Source organism: Haemaphysalis longicornis, unplaced genomic scaffold (genome assembly GCF_048455015.1).
Source record: "Haemaphysalis longicornis isolate Haplotype H1 unplaced genomic scaffold, Haemaphysalis longicornis Haplotype H1 scaffold_3, whole genome shotgun sequence".
In the NCBI taxonomy this organism is placed as follows: domain Eukaryota; kingdom Metazoa; phylum Arthropoda; class Arachnida; order Ixodida; family Ixodidae; genus Haemaphysalis; species Haemaphysalis longicornis.
Window position 1 is genome coordinate 465,034 of NW_027526335.1, and position 23,260 is coordinate 488,293.

A 23,260-nucleotide genomic window follows, 5' to 3' on the forward strand; every position below is an offset into this window, starting at 1 on the left:
GCGAGATCGGCTGCGGACAAGCACAAAATCTCAACCGCGCGCAAAGAAACAGCATAGAGAGCGAGCCCGAGCGAAGCAGACGACAAATGCGAGAATCCCTAAGCCGACGTCACGGAGGCGCGCTCCGCAGCGCCGCCCGTGGTCGCGCTCACCGCCAATTGAGGTGCCCTCAAACCGAGGCAGCTATCGCCCGAGTCGCGCTGCTTAGCTCCCTGTTCATTTGAGAGGAAACATTTTTACGAGCACGATAGTGGGAGTGGAACCCCTGTTCATTGAGGCATGTGTTGCGAAGCTCCATGTTTTAGGGTGCGCCGGTGCAAACTCGACAGTTGCAGCCGATGTAAATTGTCCGGCCCCTGCTTATGCCATGTGCGGGTGTTCGCATGCAGAGTGACAGCAGGCCATTAGTAAGCTAAGTAAGCGATGCCGCACGCGCAACGATTTCGATCAACATAGTACCGTGCAGGGTGGCGCAGCGTTTCGTGCCGGTGCGGTTACTCAGAGTGTCAGCTGGAGGGAGCGAAAAAAAAACAACCTCGGGTCTCCGATTTCAACGGTGGCGCGACAGATTGCAGTCGACAATGATTCCCCGGACGCGTGTGCCTTATCAATATCGTCGCTGAGATTGGCGAGCCCTCCAGCTGCACAAGCTCCCACTCGCTCTGTGCCCACCACCGAACGCGATGGCTGCCGCCGTGTTGGTATCGGTGGTTGCGATCATCGGGCTGACTAGCGCTAACGACGCTTCGCAGGTAAGAATGCACCACTGTACATCGTAGAAGTAAGTTGCATGAGCCGCTCGAGCGCAAATGCTGCACCTTGAAGCCGCAGGCGTGCGAGCCTCATGTCTTTTTTCATCAGGACACCGCTTCCTTGCAATACCACTGCTCGGTCTGAGGCATTGGAAGTGCCTGATGCTCTGATGCACCACATCCCAATTGGATAAATAGTGAAGGTATGCGGCTAACGGCAACATTTCCCGCGTGCTCGAGTAGTAACAGCCGCTTTTTTTTTTCACTGAAGCTGGCAGAGTGAAGTGGGTGGAATTACGGAGCGGTAGGAAGGTCCCCTAATGTTATAAAGCTCTGATTCTGGTTGGTAACTAGTACTGGTCTCCTTGTTTTGTGTTTGCTGGCTTCTGCATAACCTGACCGTCTACTCGGCATACAAATTGTTAAACGCGCGACGCATTCAGCAGCTTGACATCAGTTCTTTGGAGAACCGTTACATTTCGTAGCATTTCTGAGGGTCTCAACAATGCCCCAGAGAACCCGCGATCGCCGTAGTCAGTATTTTACACTTAAAAGGCCCAACCCAACTACAGGCCTTTTGTAAATGGGGCTCTGGCAGAGTTTCTCAAGCCCGCATAGAAGGTGGCATCGGTGTGTTCAATCCAAATCATTAATAAAATCATCTTTGTAGTATGGTATCCATGTCAGCTAGGCATAATTTAAAACAGTTGCGTCTTTGTTGTCCAAGTGTATTCCATGGCGCGTTTCTGATGTCATGGCAGTCCTCATAGCGGTTCGGAAGAATTCGGCGTCCATTATACCAAAGGCTTCTAAATTGTACACCCATGACTACTACACATTAATCTTTATTATAATACCAGGTTCCAGACACACAAAGTTGACTCGTTGGCTGAAAAACCAAGATGGCTGAGAAGATGCTATGGGTTCCTGTGCAGCCTCCTCGCGGATGTGAAAAATGTGGTCGTTCCCTCTTCCATAGGAACCGGTAAAACACGAGTGAAATATGCCTTCACAGGAGCAGTTGAATGTTTATTGTGCATCGATATGAACTTGTGGTTGGGCCTTTAGACGCATCAACGTTAGACACTGCACGCGTAGGAGCATTGCGTAAATCCGACTGAAACCACAGGCGCTCGGAAACCGTCCGTGCGAACGAAACCAAACGGATTGTCAGGGAACACAGGTCCGCTGCAGCGAAAGGAGGAGCGCACCGTGTCACGAGCGCGACATCCGCAAGTCGGCTTCTTCGCAGCTTACGCTGCGCGTCTCCCGTACACGTAGGCGCTGGCATCGAGGCGCCAACTGTCGGCGCTCATTGGCGTGTCATCTCCTAGATTGAAGCAGCATCTGAAAGGAAGGCTATAAGGCACGTTTGTCGTCTTATTCTCGCGTCTGTTCATAGCGCAGTCGGGAGCGCGATACGTACCTCCCGTTGCGGCGAAAGAGTTCGTGGCTCGAATCCCGGCGCCGCAGCGTGAATCGGCGATGTCATTTCCGTGACGGATATGGCGTCACTTAGATCGTGGTGGACCCCGGCATAAAACACTTTCGCGTTAAAACTGTGTATGAAAAATTTCGGGGCCTTAAGTGTTCCATGTGCGTATAGTAACATCGTATACATTAACATTGCCGTCTGCAGAGTGGCAGCTCTCAACATAACCGAAGAGTACGAACTGGACTTGGCGGCGCGCCCATTTTAGGGACAAGCCTGGTTCCTGCATGCGTAGAAACCGGCTAGAGGATGGGGATTTTTAAGTGACGTTGACTGTTGGTTAAATTATTTATCCTTGTAAATGTGGCTGCTAAAACATTCGCAAGACGAGAGACCGTGAACTTCGCCAAGCCATACCGAGACTCTAGCTGGACGCACGGCAGGAGAGGCTTTCATTGAATGGCGGTAAAAGGGGCGGCGATTCATCAGTGAATGATCCGTGCACCTTTCATTGTTTGGTAAGGTACACCTACATTAGAGAAAGATAACAGATAAGCACGAGGACTGGTGACTAGAATGACAAAATTCCAAGTCCCGCGGTGCTATTTTCGATCACACTACGCCGATAACAAGAGTGCAACGCACATTTCATGTTTGCAGCTTTTGTATAGCGCGGAATGGCTAGAGTGCTCCCGCGGGAGAGGAGTTGTACCCAGAGTAATCTTTGTTTTATTGTGCTCAATAATGCCAAGGCTTGCAGCGTTTCGAAAAAGCGCGCTGTGACACCGCACTGCACATCAATAAAGCGTCAAAGGAAAGCATTGAAGAAGCTGAGTCCGAAGGGAGCTCGAAAAAAAGAACTGTACACCCGTGTAAACTTTTCCTTTCGCACCGCGTTGATATGTCTCTCCTGCTTTTCGTACGGGGTTCAGCCCTAGCAGGTGTCAGAAATTAGTTCCGCATGTCACTCACTATACTATGTCCACCTCATTGTTTGTTAAAAGAAAATGTCTGGCACCTCGGCGCCTACGGCATGCAAGCACGGAGCACTGTGCACGGCCAAGCCATTAGTCTTTTGTCGCGCGTGAAGCCACCAGTGGCGTTTCCAGAGCAACGATGGCCTTGCTGTGAAATCGATTTCCAAGGTCGAGAGCTGCAGCTGGGCAAGGCTATGAGGACCACGGTCAAAGGCCAGGAAATAATTTACACCATATCGGAACGCCAACTTCACCTGCGTGGCGACTTCTGAGAAGTTTATCAGAATCAAAGCCAGACATCAGTCGACAGCATTGAGCGTGCATTCTGCCTGATACGTATTCCCCGTAAGGGCTGCAATTATAAGACCTTCCTGTCGGCTTTGTTGTGTAGCAACGATTGAGGGTATAGCTACCAGCAACACATTTACATCCGCCAAAGGCGGATGCAGGTTCTTCCGCTGGCCTACACACACGGGGCAGCCGGCCGGCAGCGGCGGCCACCCGTGCCCTCCGATCTGCGGTGGCGCCCCTCGCGGTAGCCTTGTTCCCCGAACGAAACTTGGCCAGGTGTTTGATGACCAGAAAAGCATTGAAGGACTTTGGTACGGGTGACGGGAGGGTCTGCAGGACCAGGATATTTTGTGCATGAGTTATCCGAAAGCACCATGGAGGAAGAAAAAGTTAGGAGACGGCGCCACCGGAGAAACCTGAAGCCTATACATAAAAAGTAAAGTCGAAGTCGGCCCAGGCGTCACTGCACCACGTGACCCCACCGCGCTGACGCCGTATGGGCCGCCGCGCACTCTTCAATTTCGTCTGCTCGAAACTGCTCTGCAGCCCGTTGTCGCGAAGCCTGCTAATGTTTTTTTTTTTTCTACGGATTTTGTCTTTCGCACGTACGCGGCACTCCTGCCCGCACGCGGGCCGAGATCGCCGAGCAGACAAATGCAGGAAGGACGGAGAAAAGCTACCGCCAACCAAACACGAGAGATGCACCGGAGTCGGAGACCGCGGCCGCCGCCGGTGCACCAGACCTCGCGCGCGCGAACGCCCAACGTTACTAGAACGTTGCACCAGACCATGGAGGTCACGTGCTGGGGGGGGGGGGGTTGTGGTTCGCGACGGGAAAATGAAAGGAAATTCACTGGGGATATTTTGAGCTCGGCAGGGAGCTCACCTGCATACAACCCAGTGCAGGGGAAGGGAAGTAGAGGGGGAGTGATAGGATAAGGTAGAAAGAGAGAGAGAGAGAGAGAAAGGTATAAAGAGAGCTGTCAGTCCTAGAACGCTGTCAGTCCGGGCACACCAGTCAATCACTGGTCACGTGCTGGGCCGACTGCGGCGGCTTGAGAAAGGGAAACGGTGGAGGGAGCGGCTTCAACGGAGCTGGGCTTGCGAAGGCTAGCTGCGTGACGGGTGACGTCATGCCGTCTCAACTTTTTCTTCCTCCATGGAAAGCACGACTTCTTGTGGGCGTGCCTTGCTGCCGTTTTTAGTTCGCCCTGGAGGACCGCAGGACCGGAGGCTTCTGGAGAACCCAGGCATCAGTCGACAGTTTAAACATGCGTTCTTCCACATAGGGGTGAACGGTAGAAAGCACCCTTTCTGGGCCCCCATTCCGAACGCAACATTGTGTCAATTTTGCTGCACACACGAATTTTTGTAACAGTAAAGCTGTGACGGCTAGAGTCAGAGTTTCGTGCATTTTTGTCCTGAATCGATAACACGGTCTGCCCTCACTGGGTGGCTTGTTTCCTCCGACTCCACCAAGGTGACGGTAGTCGTCCGCGTTGGAGCACAATCACGAGGCTCCACGTGTCCTTGACGCACTCGTATGTGTGCGTTTGTTTGCGCGCCAGTAACTCTCACAGCTGTATGGACCGCGTACTGCTGTAAAGGCCGGGGTTGTTTCATGATAGCAACTACAGTAGCAGGGAAAAAATCTGCCCTGTAAATTTTTTAACGCGTGGCAAGCGTGAGTGTCGGCGATTTTTTGCACGCTTGTTCCAAGTGTGATGTGCTTTCACGCTGAAACATCACGCTTCCTAAGCGTGACTCGGGGGACGTGTAACGCTTACGAAGCGTGAGTAAAGTGTATTTTTTGCACGCTTGTTTTAGGCGTGGTGAACTACCACGCTCAGCGCTCACGCTTGTAATCCGTGACTGGCGACCTTCTTATCGCTTAGTGAGGAGGAAAAGAGGATTTGTTCTTACCCGATGTGGCATTCTCCAGCTGTGTATAATACGCCTCTCTGACTGCCAGGAATCGTTTAAATAAAAGCTGAAAGAAGGTAATTGTTGCAGTGCCGTATTTACGGTCTGTGTAGCTTGGAGCACCCACCAAACCCATAAATACGGCACAGCAAACGTTATCTTCTTTTAGCTTTCTTTTTAAAGGATTTCTGATGGCCAGAGAGGCGTATTATACCCAGCTGGAGAATGCCGCATCGGGTAAGTACAAATCCTCTTTTCACCTTCACTAAGCGATAAGAGGGTTGCTAGCCACGGATCGACAAGACTCGCATTGCGATTGCGGCGTTAATTATTCGTTATACACGGCCCCAAACCTACTAGTGTTAGCAGAATAAGGGGGTTACGGATTGCCTCTGAATTTCCGCTGATAAACCTAAGCACCATGGAAGACGAACGTTCATAAAGCATCTTGTTCATAAAGAACAAGTGTAACAATAAGCTAATCACATACAGTTAAGCTTGTGATGTGCATTCTTTCAGCGTCATTATCTATACGTAGGTGAAGAAAATTAAGTGAAAAAGTCTGTGAGGATTTCTGCGAAGGTTGAGATTTTGAATCAAAGCTGAGGGACAACACAAACAAGAAATTTAAACAAATTTTAAATTTGTCTGAAACTTCTTTATTCACAATAACTTACAAGAATGCTTCCATACAGAGAAATCCGAGAAATAATGACAGGAACTATAAAATAGGCTTCAGATGAACTCTCCATGCCGCTTTAAAACAGCGCGTGAGCGTTGCTATGACCTTAACTCAGACGAAGTGTAATTACATTAGCAAATCACGTACCATTTTGGGCGCCCATGTAATTTCGTCGATGCCATCATGTCTAATTGCTACCTGAAGGAATCCTTGCAACTTCCCAAAAGCAGACGGGTACGTAACGTCCTCTATGTAATACGAACACAAACACAGCACCAAAGCTTTTTCCAGTGACGTGTCCAGTGGCAACTTCACGATTTCTCTGGGTTCTGCCGCGTACCAGCTGCTTGTGGTCGCCGCATACAGTGCACCGGCAAACGATGTCCACGGATGAAACCTGGAAAAGATAAAATGCTGCTTCAATATAATTGTTATACACGGGGTCCCAGCTATAATGCACCAAGATTTTTAAAAACAGCGACGGCGTAACTCGAAGAAAACTTAGTGCATAATGTTTCCAGTACAGTGGAGTTGCGGCCCGCCCGCGTCGTAAAACAGCGCTTTCAAATAAGCTGATTGAAATACCTGCTTTGCCTGTCACACGCCCAAAGAGGCAGCGCATCACCTTGATGATGGCATACATGGAAGGAGCAGCAACAGCAAGTTTCGCGGGGCGCATGTTGGTTGGTTGGTTGGTTGGTTCCTTATGTCATGGTGCGTACCCACGAGGGGGATTGGCCAAGAAGCTGCCTGTAATAATTAGGCTGTGACTCGGTTTATTTTAGAGAGAAAGAAAAAAAAGAAGTACGAGAAAAAACATTGAGAGTAGAAAAAGAAATCTTTGGATAGAACAGGATTGTCAGGGAAAAAAACTTGCGAATGAAGGCATAGCTATCTAGCAGGGCATCCGGCCTGTCGTCGCAACAAAGGAATGAAAAGCGACCACAACATCTCTGTGGCAATATCCTATGACGGAAGCACCCAGGGAAAGAATAACGGCTAAAGATAAAGGGCAGAAGGCACAAACTCGGTCGCGATTTCTTCTTTCTTTCTCTTCCTTATTGCGTTCCGGCTAACTCAGAGGGAGCCTGTTCGAAGGCAATGCTTTATGATGCGGGCTAAAGCGCAGTCACGTGTTATTTTTCATATTTCGCGGGCTTTCCTTATCAGTCAGAATAAATTAGTACGCAATAAGCACGTCGGTTAAAATACCGCAGTCAGATGTCTCTCGTGTGTACCTACAAGTGCCTCAGTGACACTTTAATGATTGGGGCAGTACTTCTCAAGTTTTAAAAATAATTACAATTAGCCAATTAAATATCATTAACAAAAAAATTACTGGCCGCTACTCTACTGTACTGGAAACATTATGCACTACGTTTTCTTCGCGTTACGCCGTTGCTCTTTTTAAATATCTTGGTGCATGATAGCTGGAACACCCTGTAGACTGATGCGTTCGAACTGTCATACAACACACAAACTGCTTCCGCGATGTGCAGCATAAATGCGACATCTCTGTAGAATGGGCACGGTTTTCAACGCTTCGTAATGTGCACGTCGACTGTGTGAATTGCGGTATACAATATTTTTCGTCGTTTTCTGGGTGCTCAGCGGGGGACGGAGAGAGCAGGCGGCTCAAATTTCACCGGAGGCGTCGCGGCTCCTCGCCCGAGAACGGCCACTGACGAGAACCGCGAGCGTCGCCGCGAAATTTACCTCCATGCGGAACGTAGTTACTTTTTGGAGGAACGGAGGAACGCCACCGTTCCATTAAGGTTCGGTGGAACTGTAACGGTAACATCGTTAGGTTTTCGAAGGAACGGCAGGAACGGCGTTCCTTCTGCAAACGTTACATCGCTAGGAACTGGCTGCTTTTGATGCCAAGGCTCGAGTACAAAAATCCACAAGTCGCTACTGTGTTTATGTTCCTGTAACATTTCCAATTTGCCCGCCCTTCAGCGGAACGTGCTCTCTCGAAGGTCAAAGGCAGAAGAATAACCACGCGGCGGGCCACAGCTTGTGCTTGCTTTTATGCCTGTTGGGCTTACGAGGCGTTTGACGGATGAATAGCGCAGCAGCGAGAATGCTTTTCACCTTTCATCGTTTGCCTGGGGAGGCCAGGATGCGCGCCTGGCCGATAGAATTGTGGCCTGCCGGGGAAAGGTTTCTATGTCCGGGCGGCGCTGCAGCTACCTTGTGAAACCACCATATATTGTCAGGTGTATGTACCGCATCAGTGCGCGCGAGCCGGGGGTGCGTTGTTGTTGAGGGAGTTGCTCTCGCTGTAAGGTCATTCGAAGGGTTACCGGGATTGCAGGGTCACCGGGATTTGTTCGGGATTGCAGGTTTTCCCCCCTCAAAGGAAAGCGCGAGCTCGTTGTCGCCAGTTGCTTAATCCCATGATTTAAGCTATCACGGTTCCTATACAGTTCTATGCGGGACAAGGAGACCAACGACATGATTCGAAGACCGCTGGCTGCGGTGACCAAGCCATCCAGCGAAGGTTTGGTCACTTCGTCCGCGCCCGAGGATTTCTTTTCCTTTGGGCAGCAAACCTTTCCAGCCGAGGCACAGGAAGGGCTGTCGCGGTACCTGCTGTCAACTGGTACCAGCAGGTACCAGTTGACAGCAGGTACCGCGACAGCCCTTCTTCATCTTGATGTGAGAGTCAGAAAGACAAACCCGTTTTTTCGTCAACACTTCGTTGGCAATGTTGAACCGTTCCACGGAAGCGCTTGAGAGTACTGACGTACTGTACTTGAAGACAATTTGGATCAGTCCCTCGAAGTTCTTCATCTGCGACAGCGGGTACTACCTGAAAAATTTTTTATTGGCTTAGTTAACAGATTCAATAGTTATATTTAACGTAAGCGAAGATAATTGGTTAAGCAAAATGAAAAAAAAAAACTGGAAAAGAAAGAAAATGAAAAAAATGAAGTTATAAATGCAAACTTGCAAAATAGACCACATGCATCCCCAAAAACCAAGACAATAAAAAATCACCCAGAACAACTACAGAAACATGAATAAAAATGGTCAAAACTTACCGCGTAATGCCGAGTATGTGCACAAAATGTGGAATCGGCAGAGGTAACACACTTAATTAGTATATAATAGCGTATAGCGACAAATGGACGGAGCGAATGTAAACAAAACATACATACAAAAACAGAAAGAACTTAAAGTATGCAGCAAAAGAACTGAAGAAATAAAAAAATGTGTATCTTATAAATTGCCCTCAAAAATCAGACAAAAATAAATCAATTCTTCACATGATGACGGAAACACGAATGAAAAATTGGGAACAGCACTAGCCGTGCAGTGCCACTTGCATCGGCGCCAACATGCGTACTTGGGGAACTTGAGGCCCTTAATCGCAATATTAGTGAAACTGTACATTATTGGCGAATAGAAACAAAGCAAAACTTTGAAACAATAAAATACCTGTACTTATATAGCTAATCCAGTCAGGCTAGAAAAAGCTCACAATGAATACAAGTGGCGTAAGAAAAGTATGCATTACTATACAATTATCTGAATGTCTGCACATCTTTTCACCTTTTAATGATAATCTGCGCTGAGGGAAACTTGAACAGGCTGCATTTTAATTATGGCGCTGCACATGAACTGTTCCAAACGAGTCAAAATTGTGCTGAGAGCCGCAAACTGTCATCGGCCAAATACACCGTCCTTTTGTCCTCGTTATGGGGATGCATTTTAAAGTTAGTTGTTCCGACTTTCAGGAGGCAATTCTGAGTGCACGTTGTCGTTCTGCAGTAAGTCCGTATTTAATTATTGAGATTACTACAGTCACCCAAAGTGAATTGTTGTAGGAGATACCTAGAAGAATGTGTACAGTCCGAAAATGGACTCATCAATCCCACAACAAGGTAAAAAATATACAGAGACATTTATTAAAAGATTTCAGCCAAGAGCGCTGATCAACACCAAAGGACAGCAATGACAAAGGGGAAAAAAACTAACAAAAAGGAAAGCAGGGGAAAGACGAAAGAAGAAAGAAAACGGCCATCGTATAAAACCAATCAAACTGGCAATAAAAACATTGCAATAAGCAGCACTGCTCTAAAATAAAAGTATAAAAACAAATAAAAACAAGAACAAATTCACGGCAATTCAAGTAATGCTGAGTTCTTTGTGTTACAACGTTATTTGCTACACTTAAAGTACTGCCCTGGTGAGATTTTCAGATTTATTTTTAAGAAGAAAGATAGAGAGAGAAAAAAAGCACGAATTCAAAGAGAAGAGGCAGTAAATAAAAATTAATCCGCACACATAAACGCAATGCAGTTTTACGCGCACTGAGTACGCTTTATTTTAGCTCTCCCCTTACTTCGTTTTCTGTTTTGCTCGGCAAAACAGAGCGGCAGCTCCGCTCACTAAAACTAAACAAAGTAAAAAAAAAAAAACGGACGTTGCGGTAGCTTTCCTTTCTCTTGACCGGAAGCACACCGCTTCCAAACAAGTTCACGAAGACCGCGCTCCCGCAGCTGGCCCCCGCTGGGAGAGGGAGCCTCCTGCCTTCAACAGTGCTTCTGGCACGGTAAAGTGGCATTCAGGGGAAGGGAACCCCGCGTGGCAAGTGACACGCGGGGGAATCGGCCCAGTGATTTCGGAACGGGAGGATGGCCCGCGGGGGGCGCGTGCTACAACACCCACCACGGCACTGTGCTGAGCAAGTGACGCTTGCGCCTTGAACAACATCGCAGCATTGGCTAAAACAGTTGAAAGTTCCGCAAAAACTAAGCACCCGGTGCGAAACACTCTTGTACCACGCAGCGGAGCGCGCACAGGCAACGCTGGTCCGCCGGAAGCGGAAGGCGTGTGGGCCGCCGAGAGAACTTGTTTGGGAGTATTTTCCTCTTTTCCCGGCTGCTTATGGAATATGGTGTATACCGATGAGTAGTTTATGAGATAAAGGTGTACAACTTCACCCCTTCATGTTCGCTACGTGTATCGTCTTAGTCTGGAACCGTTCCCTCTTCGCGATTTTAAAGTAACCGTTTTTGCCCAGATTCACGCACGCCTCACGTGTCGAGATCTTATCAGAGCTTTTCTATCTACAAACCGGCCTGAGGGAAATCGCATTAGTTTTTTTTTAGAGGACGCCATCGGTTCCACTAAGAAAGCTTTCGCTTTAAGAGAACGAAAGCAAGAAACAGCGTGAGTTTTTGGGGGGGCATAAGGGGTAAAACGCGTTATCTGCCGTATACAGCTCTTGTTGGCCTGAATATCTCAACGAGTAACGATACAACCTCGCCTGTATACAAGACAGAATTCCACACAAGACTGAATTTCCGGCCTCCACTGTTCGAATTCCATTCTCGTCGGTTATTGATGCACGAAATCTTCAAGTGATACTTCCCATTGAAATAGGATCGATCGGTAGATGATGGAGACGTGAAAGATGGCTCGCTGATCGAAGGCACATAGCTGATGACGGTCTACTCCACAAATTTGCACTTTATTACAAAATCTACTAACTTATTTTTTTTTAATTTTCAACAAAATAAACGTTTTCAACAACAACAACACGTTCTTACAGCGCCCGTAGTAGGGGGTTTATTTCGAACAGTATACAGTACATAAATTTGTCAGTGTGAGACCAATAACAATGAAACACTTACTTGAACAATTATCAATACATGAGGGAAATATCTGGAAAGAAAATTATACAGCATGCTCTATAGACTCAGAAAAATTTGTGGCAAGAAAAACTTATTTTGGGAGGTTATTCCAGTCACTAATAATGTTAGGAAAAAATGAATATTTGAACACAGTAATGCGACATTGGTATTCTCTAATCTTTAGTGCATTGTCTTTGTGTGCGGATACATAGTGTGGCTGTTTTAAGTACAAATCTTTATCTATTCCGGTTCGGTGAAATCTTGTGTAGAAATTTCAACCTTAGCAGTTTTCTTCTCTGATGCAACGACTTCCATCCAATACTGTTTATAATTTGTGAGGTCCTGACATTAAAATTGTAATTATTGGTTACAAACCAAGCAGCTCGTTTTTGAACTCTCTCTTGTTTTTCTTGTAATATTGCAGTAGAAGGGTCCCATGCTGTGCATGCATATTCAAGTACTGGTTTTATATTTGTGAAATAAAGCGTTTCTTTTAATGTTTGTGGGGCATCCTTAAAATTCCCGTGGAAGAAATAAAGAAGACGATATGCCTTGCTGATTATTGCGTCGATGTGGGTGGTCCAGTCTAATGTTTCTGTGAGGGTCACACCAAGATATTTTACCGTGTCTAGTCTGTATTTTACTATTCTGCAACGATAATGAACAGTGCACTTTGTTTTTCTTGTTCGTAAATTGGGCGTGATAGCATTTGGGAATGTTTAACTTCATCTGCCATTCTGTACACCAAGTGATAATTCTGTCAAGGTCTGTATTACATCGACGCCTTCGGCACATTTCACAGGGTGATATATGATGCAATCGTCAGCTTATAACCGTACAGTGCATTTAAGTCCGATGGGAAGACCATTGAAGAAAATAAGAAAAAGTAGTGGTGCAAGGACGGAGCCCTGTGGGATTCCAGATAGAACACTTACAGGAGATGATGAAACACCATTAACAAGCACCTGCTGCTGGCGATCGCTCAAGTAGTCTTACACCCAGCTTAGGAGATATTTGAGAAGGCCTAAAAGCGACATCTTGTAAAGTAGAAGATTGTGCTTAACAACGCCGAAAGTTTTTTTGTAAATCTGAGAAAATAGCATCTATGTGCACACATTTGTCGAAACCTAAAGCAATATCGTGAATAAACTCAGTAAGTTTCGTTACACAAGATAAACCTGACCAAAGCCCATGTTGCCACGGCGTGAAAAATTTATTGTCTTGAAGGTGCTTGATTAGACATGAATATATATAATATGTTCTAAAGTTTTACAGCAAACGCAGGTTGGGTCTGTAGTTGCAAGGTTTGTCTTTGTCACCGGTTTTATGTAGGGGTGTGACGTTCGCTATCTTCCAGTCTCTGGCAACGTCGCGCAGTTTAAAGATAGTGTGATCAGTAGGACCAGAAAAGGAGCGATATGAGCTGCGCAGCGTTTAAGAACTTGATTTGATATACCGCCAGGGCCATGCGCAGAGTGTGCATTCACATTAGCGAGCAATGATTTTACCCCTGCCTCGGTTATCTGAATATAATTCATATTTATAAGTTGCGGAAAGGGAGTGGAAATTACAGCTCAGTTACAACAGACATCGCAGATCCGAGTTCGAGAGGAGCTCGAGACGAGCCCGCCTCAAGCGGGGCTCGTACAAACCAAGGTTTTTAAAGCATCTTGGTTTTTATTTAAAAAAAAACACGTCTCCAAGGAAGGCGGAACCCGAGAAACAGAAACACATAATTAATAGTTCTGGCAGTTTATAGGCCGCACAATTACTCACAGGCGGAGCTCATAATTAGGCCCTTGGCCCACCCCTTGTCCTAGACTCCTTCCCCATTCCCACGCAAACTAGACGTAAATACTCAGAAAGGATTCGCACCGGAAGCCGTGAGACGAAAAGCAAACTATAGCCACGTCTAACGCGTTCTTGCGCCGATTCGGGAGTGGCCTCAAAGCAGCTCAAAGGGCCCGACAAGGCCTACACTCCCCGAACCCCACATGCCAACAAACACCTGCGGCGTGTCGCCGCTTGTTTACCAAAGGTCGCCGCCACCGCACCATGCCCGTTTCCGCGGCCAACGGTTATGGAAACTTATGTCCAGTTGGCGCTCTGTTTGCGGTCATCCTCGAATTACCCATTTCAAAACAAACCAGAGCGTGTTACAGTTTCAAAGAAATCCGTTGACGCCGCTGCCGCCGCTTTGACATTCCGCGTCTTCGTGATGAGTCCGCACAGCGATTTATGACCCGGCCGCTGCCGTTTCCTGTTCCACGCCCGAGCCTGGACACTCAACGCACCTGGTGCGAGACCACGCGGCACTCCCCCTCGCATTCTTCGAAGAAAGTGCTTCCATGTGCGGCGCGTCGCGCCCTTTGGAGGCCGTAGACACTCAGTGTGGGCCTGCACGTAAATGAAAGAAAAAAAAAAAAACATTGCAGGCCGGTCTTAGGAATTAGTAGATACAAGCCTAAACTTAAGACTGCAATACGTATTTCACAAACTTTGGTTTCACGCAGTGTAATTAGAGCTAAAGTAACGTCGGTGAATGACTGCCAGATATCTGTCGAGATTAATGGCAAATAGGCTCGTCCTCGCTCTTTTCAGTTTACCAATGGTACTAATGGAGAAACCGTTAAATGAAGCTTCTCAGATTTCGCTCGCTTAGATGTCAGTCGCATCGACCTGAATAATTCATCTCGGCATTCGGAAAATATTTTGTGAATTGTATTCTTACAAAAGCTCGGTATTGCGCTGGCGAGAAGAAATTTCGTAAGCGATACATGTGCATCGTCGGCCGCACATACTTTATGGCTTTCCTCTTCCAGTTCCAGTATCCCAAATGTGCGCACGGCCTGCAGCCACTTAACAGGTAAGAACAATTTTCTATCGCTAAGCTTCATGGCAGTATTGTGTCTGACACTAATTGCCGAACAAAACAAACAGACAAAAAGCGCTTGAAAAGGCACGCCCTGAAGGGTTGTATTCGTGGCGTGGTTTTGCAACGAACGGCCACAAAAAAAAGGGGGGGGGGAGGTGAGGACGGCACCTGTCTTGGATTTATACCTGCATTTACTACCCCGTGCGATATACAGTGGAACCCCGATAATACGACTTTCAAGGGGCCGCGAGAAAGCGTCGTGTGACCGGGGTGTCGTACGACCGGGGTGCTGGTAAATGCCGGCCTAGTAGACTATCTCACGCGGCAGGTTGGTTAAAAACCTTTTTAAGCTACTATATTTAGCGCGTTCTCGCGTGATTTGCGAACCTTTAGCTGAAGTCTCAAGTTTAAAATAAAAACAGCGTTTATGTTGCACCCCCTTCCCTCCATGCGTCCGAGCTAGCCCGCCAGCCAAGCGCCGCGCGCTGCGCGACACCCTAGCTCCTTGCGTGCGCGAGATCAGGCCGAAGTGGTCGAGCAAATCGTGAGGGCAAAAGGCGAGTGTGAAACTGCCAAGGCCAAGCGAAACGAACGATAGAATGCGGCGATGAAAAAAAAAACGGCATTCCCATTGCAGACACCCTTTGAACGGTCCCGTGAAGTCGCTGTTGGGTCAAAGTGCTCAACACATAGCTGTTTTCGTTTTCAAAAAATCCAGCCACGCGAAATAGATGATTCAAACTTCGCGAGTAAACCGTGTTGCGGCGAATACTATAGCGACGTCTTGCTTCAGTGACTTGCTGCGGCCGCAGTGCGGCGTCCAGCAATTGACCCAAAATGGGGGTGCCAACGTATACGTGTCTCCACCCTTGTGGCGGACGCGCGTGAATTGAGACACTGTACCAAAGAAAGGCGGCTTTGAAAGACAGTGATAAGCAGACAGCAGAGATATAGGGAGAGAGGGCGTCTTGAAAGAATGAAACTCGGGTCGAGCGGGTAGGGAAAGCGGGTGCTCGGCCATCGCCGTGGAGTTCCGTCGTATGTGTTTTCGCGTTCGTCGGCGGCTCTATGGGAGCTTCAAATTCACGGTCGGCCTGCCACCGTGGGGCCGCTCACGATTCAGGATTCCGCTCGCGAGTACCCGTCTGTGTGCCTGCGTCTGTTCAGCAAGTACTCTGGCCCGCCTGCGCACCCTAACACATCAAGCAGCGTCAAACGGAGGTTCAGAATAAAGAAAGGTCGGGGCGAGGCGGCGAAGCGGTGTAAAAAATGGCAAAAACGCCGCTTTATCCGAGCCAGGGTCCGTCGTACGAAGCGGACCGCGTGCACCCGAGCCTCATATCATCGGGGTTTTTAATGCATTGTTTCTATGGGGAGTTTGCCGGGACCGCGGTGATCCGTCCTAAGAAGCGGGTCGTCGTAAGTCCGGGTGACGTATCAGCGGTGTTCCACTGTGGTACTGTAACGTTGCCAAGGACGACACAGGGGTCTTGAAGGAATAAAATTTATTAGAGCGAACTTTTGCTACCCAGTGAACTTGAAGAATACACAGACGTTGAAGGAGCAATCAACAGTGCACGGACTCTCGTCGGCGAATCGAAATGCCACAGCTTTTTCTTTCCACGCATTCCGTAGTACTCTCATTACTGGAAACTTGAGATTACAGCGACAACACTGTCCATCAGACAACAACAGTCTACGGTAATGGCCGCAAAGCTTCGTGCGCGTTTCCCGCATCAACCCAGCTTGCGGATGTGGCATGCGAAAAAAGGAAATCCGCGCTTCGCATGAAATACATGATAAGATAGCCGAGCGCGGACACGTGCTAGTAACAAACATAAATTAATGAGAAGGCATGGCTGGAGGGGGTAGTATAGATATTACCACAATCGTCTTTACCTTACCGTGGTCTGGTAGTTTCTTCATCTCGTTGGCCTGCTGAAGCTCTTTGCTATCGTAGCAATACTCTGAATCTTGTCAGTACCGCACAAAAGCACAGGCCACATGTTAGTGGATATTTGATCTGGGCCTCGTGCATGTCTACTCACTGTTTGCAGCTCCGAGGTATCTTCCTTCGTCATAAACTTGGACCTGCCACCGGGAGAAAGATGGGCTGAAGTAGCAAGGGCCAAACGGGCTGAGGTAGGTCTCCGAGTTTCCTCTTCATCTCGACTCGGTAAGATCGTCTCGGCGGTATAATTGAAGTCAGCCATGGACTCCGGCTTGTGTGGATCCCATGACCGCGAAGCAAGGTCCGCTAGTCCTGTTGTCCTCTATAAGGAAAGTAAGTTCTTTTTGCTGCAGGTTCAGTAAATTTGGGATCTTGCACGCCTCCCGAAGAATGACATGTAGTGTGGTACAGCGTACAGTGGAATGAGTTCCGCTGGCGGCTAGCCCCCAAGGAATAAAAGCCGATCGTGCCAGCAGGAAGGCGAAGGCAACGAGGGTGTAGTTTCAGGGGTACAGGGCTTCAGTTTTAATATGTTGTGTGTGTGCTTGAACTGCAGTCATGGACATTGCAGAACCCTGCCTTCACCTGAATAGCAGGGGTTTTACCAGAGCATCTTTGACAAGAACTACACCCGCAGCATATATGTTGAGCAAGGGATTATTTCGACTAGCATGTCATTTGTTTTGAAGGATGTGTTTTCAGTACTCCTCGCAGTGAAGTCTACACCCTGCGGAGTCAACTGCCGTAACTATAAAAAAAGTCAGGGTTGCGTTTCTACGAGAAAGATTGGCGCGCTGAGCCATAGATATACAATGCATGTCAATTATATGACATGAGGGAACTCGTTTTGTGGCCTTGTTTATGGTACTCTTCAGAAACTGCAAAACGTAACTAGCTGGCTGATTTTTATGGTACATCAGAAAAAAATTCAAGCTTCCATAGCTAAGGCTTTTAAAAATAACCTTTTTGGTCTCCTAAATCTACTTATATACATACGTATACGTTTATCCGTACCTGTGGTTTTTAACTTTATTACGTTTCAGGTGTACAAAATGCACGAGGCACTAAAGAATCTTACATTGGACATATTGGGACCACGTGTTCTTGACTTCATTGATTCCGCCATGGTATGTGCGTGCTCTCGAACGAATACGTCTATGCTCTAAAGAGGCGAACAGTGCAAGAAATTTTCCGCCTCTCTTTCCCCCTGGTATCAGCCGAAGCTTCTGAGAAGTCTGCCTTGGCCCTTCACGGAGGAAATGAAGTCGCTTGCCAACATCACTGGACTACCACTGGGTGCGTGCTCAATTAATGGACTGCAACATTCTGGGAACGGACATTTTTGGTCGCCAATTGGGATCGTGCTGAACTGGCATTACTAGCAATGAGCAGGTCGTCAATAGCACGTTGCGTTGCGACTGGTTACGTACTGCACCTAAAACAACCTAAAAGATACAATATCATCCCTTCACGAGGTTATGGTGGAACTAGGGCAGAAGAGCATGCTTTACTCAAAAAGTAAGTCTTCGACCCAAAGGAAGACATTAGTAATTTCGCCAGCGGACCACAGGGTCGAACGGGGAGGCAGCTTCAGCAATTGAACAAGACAATATCGGTGATGTTCAGAGTGAACTACCGAGTGGCGTTGACGTACATAGTGTGCACGCAAGAACTTTAAAAATCCCAGTCACGACCAGAAACGTTCTCTCTTCCTATGTGTGGCCTGAATGCTTGCTTTGAATAGCCTTGTCTTCTTCATTTCAGGGGAGGTCGTGCTGTACAACGTCTTTTACGAGTTCTTCACTCTCTGCACGTCGATTGTTGCCCAGGACCCGCATGGTACGTGAGTAATTACGCAGGCCCCGGCGGATATTATTCCACCACGTTTTTGTATAGCATGTAGAATTATTAAGTTTTCTGTGGGGAAGAGGAGGAGAAAAGAGGAGGAGAAAGCTAAATCAAGCTGGTTAGGGGGCGGGGTTCTCAATCCAGGACACCGCCCACTGAAATATTCCGCAATTTTGCAGGAATATTCGTAAATATTCATAAATTTGAGATTCCTAAATGCTGTTTAATTTTGTAGGAGACATTCCTAAATTTTCTATATATAGGAATATTTCTCCAAAATAGGTAACAAAGTTTTAAAATTCTACATTTACTTTTTCTCTCATCGTATGTATTTTTGTGCATGTCTTCTGCCAGGTGAAATATATCACGCAAGAAATTTGGATTTCGGGCTGTTCCTCGGGTAAGTGCAGGCTGAAGCCTTCCTAGGGAGGATAGTAGCAATAGCCAGTGGGCACTGAAATGAAAGAAGCGCCGTTCTATTCCAGCTGGGACTCACGGAACCACACGTGGGCTATGACGGAAGTTCTGCGGCCGACCGTCGTCAATCTTGACTTTCAGAGATCCGAAAAGACTGTGTTTAAAGCAGTAACTTTCGCTGGATACCTGGGAATCTTGACCGGCGTGAAGCCGGTAAGCACTCCCCCTTCATTTTAATTGGTAGCAAGTGAATTAGCTAGCCTTGTATGACTCAGTATCAACTAAGTTGCTGACGAAGATACGAGTGGTTCCTTACAAGAATAGATAGGGGTGTTCTGGCGCAGTAGATTCTGCTTCTTGTGCAAGAGGACACATTAGCCGGAAATGTGCCGGAAATCGGGTTACGAAGACGGAACAGGGAAAAGATTTCCGTCGTGTGGCTGGGTCTCCCGGCTTCTCTTGGACCGCATCATTTGCTGCTCGACTTCGCGCGGATCCGGTCTGACAGTGCTGCTGACATCCTCAGTCGCGGTGCACGGATTCAGACACCCATTTTATTCCCTCTTTCCTCGCTATTTTGTGCTGCGTTGATCAGAGGAAACGAGAAGATAGAAACACGTGGGCGGGTGCTGCATCATCTCCGCCCTCCTCACTCCACTTCCCGAAAACGTCAACGCCTCGCAATCGATTTATAACGAAAGGATCATTCTAAACACGTCTGTGCTACGAAAAGATGTACACTTTGTTCGTATAGTCGCCAGTTTTGTTAACTCCGTGTAGTCGAAGAAACTTGGGAGAGCAGGGGGATAACGCTTTACCAGGAGGTCTGCCACGTGCAGACACGGGCAAATGAAACGCGAACATCGAAACATGAACCAGAACGCACAAATAGCGCCATTTCTTTCCATGCAAGTCAAAATGACGCGTGGCTTACACTGTAAAAACAATCCGTAATTTTACGGACAAATTACGGACCAGATGGCCGTAATAAAACAGAGCCGTGTTCCGTTTGATGCCGAACAAAGAAAACATCCGTAATTTAACGGAAGTGCGCTCCGTCTCTCAGTATACGGATGCTCTCTCCGTTACTCGTCAAACGGAATGTTTTTCTGCTTTGCAAAATACGGGCGTTTCCTCTGTATGATGCGGAACAGAAACAGGTCAGTTTATTAATAACTGCAAGAAATGTATTGTCGTGTCGATCGTCGGGAATCGATCGAGAAGCGAAAACTTCGCCTCGACAACATTCGTGCCGTAATGAATGCGGCTCTGTTTCGTTAGTTTCTAAAGTGTAATAAACTTAGTGAGGACCATGAGGCCCACACCGCTCAGCACGAGCGCTGTATCGTATACGACACTCCGGCGACGTCGCTGCCCCGGACCTGAAAACTGCACATGCGTGTGTGACCGGCACACTTGTAGAAAATATAAGGTCATTTGGGTGCTGAAGCAGAGTTACGGAAGGTAATTTAGTTCTTAAGGAATCAATATCGTCCGAAGTATTTAGCCTAAAGCTTAAAACCAAAGCACAGCAAGCACTATTCATGCAGTGCGAAATCGCAGTCGCAGCCAGTCACACACATTTTTGCGAGCGCTTTCTCAAAACAGCGGAGTTGATGGCGATCAACTATTGTGGGGGCTTCGCGGAACCTTACTGCGGAAGCGCTATTTAAGAAATCGCACTTCATCAGCCAGAAAATCTGTAAGGCAGCTGTAAGGCAGGGTGGGCATCCATGTATGCAGATTGTTCGGCGCAATGGTAGCGTTCGGTGGTGCAGTCCAATAAAATTCCCCCGCATTTCCCCGAGGGGGAGAATGTGAAAGTGCGAATGCACGGTTGTCGGCCCGCTTGCGGCGCTTGCGCTCGGCCCCCGCAGCCCACCGCCTCGCCGCCTTCTCTTCCATCTCTTCCATCGGGTTTGTAGTATCACGTGTACACCACGCAGTTATGAAGCCGCTATAACGCCGCTGAGTCGCCAACGCACGCCGCCAACGCACGCCGCAGGGGAGCAACCGAAGACCGGCTTTTGATACATGGGGCAACTGTAACTGTAAACTGTAAATATTCAGTAAGTCTGTTGCAAAGCTGCAATGGCTGCCAAGACCGTTGCGCCGACGACCGCTTGCGAGTTCGTCACCTACATGCCTGCCTGTTTTGGCCTTAATCCTCGGACCATCGGTTGAATGCACCATCTCTGCCGCTCATTGGGTAAGTTGATTTCATCATATGAACATGCGCTGTATGCAAGTTGCGCTCGTACCGTTCTAGTCATCGAAATCGCTGCATTCGGTCACGAACCGACGTCTTCGCTTGCCTTTGTTCCTCGTACAGCACAAAACCTCAGAAAAAATGTGGAGGTGCCACAGTTAGCGAGCTGGTTACTATTATGAAACATTCCCTACGCGGTGTGGTCTTTCTATCATTTTGTGTCCCATCCCTACTGAAAATATGGCAACGATATCCATACGACATGAATGATATCATAAACATTTCAACGACATGTCTTCGATATCGCAGAGATTTCAATACGATGTCGAAGAAGCTTTATGACATGTCATTGACATCGTAAGGATTTCAATGACTTATCGTTGTCCTCTGCCATCGTAAGGGTCCGATGTCGCAATGACTTCAACGACATGTCTTTGACATCGGAAGGCCTTCTTCGACATGTCGATCTGCTACGATATCATAAAGGTCTGTTATCGCATAGAGCGGAACGACATGTCAAGAAAAGATCGACAACATCTTCATGATATGAAGATTTCAACGATGAGTCGTAGAATTTCTGCAGTATGTCTTCAAGGTAGTCTTACGACGTGTTACATACCGCACGAATTAGCCCATTGTGCCCTGTGGTTTCTGTAACATATTGCAGACAACATATATTCTGCCTTGTCAGCACTGGAAAAAAGTACAAGGTACAGTACAAAATAAAGTACAGTACAAACGCTGACACTTTGCACTCTCAAGTTTACTTACACAAAATTCAAATTCTTTAACCTTTGTAATGTAATGTAAATTCTGTAATGTAATGTAAATTCTGTAATGTTTCTACGGGTGCATAATTCAAACTCGGTCATTCAGTTAATTCATAAATTGCACTTGTCCACGCTAGAAACTATCTGCTTCTTCATTACCACCTGCTAAAAATATGTGTCTAAATATCACTAAACAGTTGAAAGTTTAATTTAAGAATGTCAAGACCTCAAAAAAGAATGTTTTGCTACTAAACCAACGTTCGAAATAAAGCAAAACGTTAGTGTAGAGCATTGTTGTTAGCCCTACTCAGTATTCAAAGACCGTATTAAGTTTGGTCATTTTCAAAACTGTCATTTTTGACGTGACCCAATTTGTTGAAAATGACCAATCTTGTTATATAGGTCCTGAAAGTTCTGGTCAGCAGTAGAAGACGAATTAACTAGTTGTGGACTTTTCACCTCTGTTTTCAGTTTGTTTTGTGTAGTTTAGCCTTCAAAATGCTAAAAAATGTCATTAAAATCCATGTCCAAACATAACGTGCACTTTTGTCTTTGCCAGAGTGATATTTATGACGATTTCTGCCCATTCAACAAACTTCCAATGTCCTGTCAAGTTTGCAACAATGAGAATTGACTATGTGCCAAGTAGGGTCATTGAATACAGAATTTTTTTACTATTATATTAACAAAAATTAAAGATACTGAGCGACTGCACTTTTTCATCTTCATGGATAACCTTGTTGGCTCTTCGCAATGCGGGCTTTGTAGTAAATTGCAGTGCTTAAGTTCCTATTGCCCTCTTGTTTTTTGTTCTTGGCCATGTGTTCATCTGTGCTTGTCAGCAACTGGTACAGCCTGCTTGTAAATGGCACGGTACAACCCCCCCCCCCCCCCCCCCCCCCATTCTATTTTTTTCCTGTTGCATCTCTTAGTCATAGTCATTTTCATAGTTTTGTTCGCACAGAGCGTTTGTCAACCCGGTCCGGTGGTGTGCATGGCTAGACAGAAAGGTGGATGTGTTTCTTAGTCACGTTCTCTTTTGCAGTATTGCTGTACCCGTTGACAACTGCATACAGATTTCTGGTGAATGGCGCCGTAGAGTCCCCACACCTCTTTTTTTCTGTCGTATCTCTTGAAAGTAATTTCTGTGTACAATGTCTTTTATTTATTTATTTATTTACTTATTCACAGAATATTGCAGGCCCATTTAAGGGCCTCAGCAGGAGGGGCAAGAATATAATACTGCACACAGCTGTAAATCAGCAAGAACAAAAAAAAGATACATCAGATGCAAAAGATACAAAAAGATACATCATGGGTCATGGTTCAATACGATCAAGTGTTGGATCAATATGATCATGGATCAATACGATTTTGAGAGTGTTGCTGTGCTTACTGCCCACCGTGTTAGCCTTGCTTCAAAATTTCGGTGCTTTTGACATCTTTTTGTTTCTTAGTCAATATTGTGTGTGTGTTAGGTTTTAATTC

At 46.9% G+C, this 23,260-nt stretch overlaps 1 protein-coding gene across 1 annotated transcript in view; it reads left to right on the plus strand.

Annotated features, from left to right (window-relative positions):
- The first annotated feature begins 163 nt into the window (after nt 1-163).
- The window catches only part of LOC144173825 (acid ceramidase-like), a 54,096-nt gene continuing 30,999 nt past the window's right edge, over nt 164-23,260 (plus strand). Inside the window, exons 1-8 of the mRNA XM_077702082.1 lie at nt 164-752; nt 14,525-14,568; nt 16,635-16,719; nt 17,572-17,655; nt 17,746-17,824; nt 18,293-18,367; nt 18,731-18,776; nt 18,862-19,006. Coding sequence (XP_077558208.1) covers nt 684-752; nt 14,525-14,568; nt 16,635-16,719; nt 17,572-17,655; nt 17,746-17,824; nt 18,293-18,367; nt 18,731-18,776; nt 18,862-19,006 — 627 coding nt within the window. The 5' untranslated portion in view covers nt 164-683. The remainder of the gene's footprint in view (nt 753-14,524; nt 14,569-16,634; nt 16,720-17,571; nt 17,656-17,745; nt 17,825-18,292; nt 18,368-18,730; nt 18,777-18,861; nt 19,007-23,260) is intronic.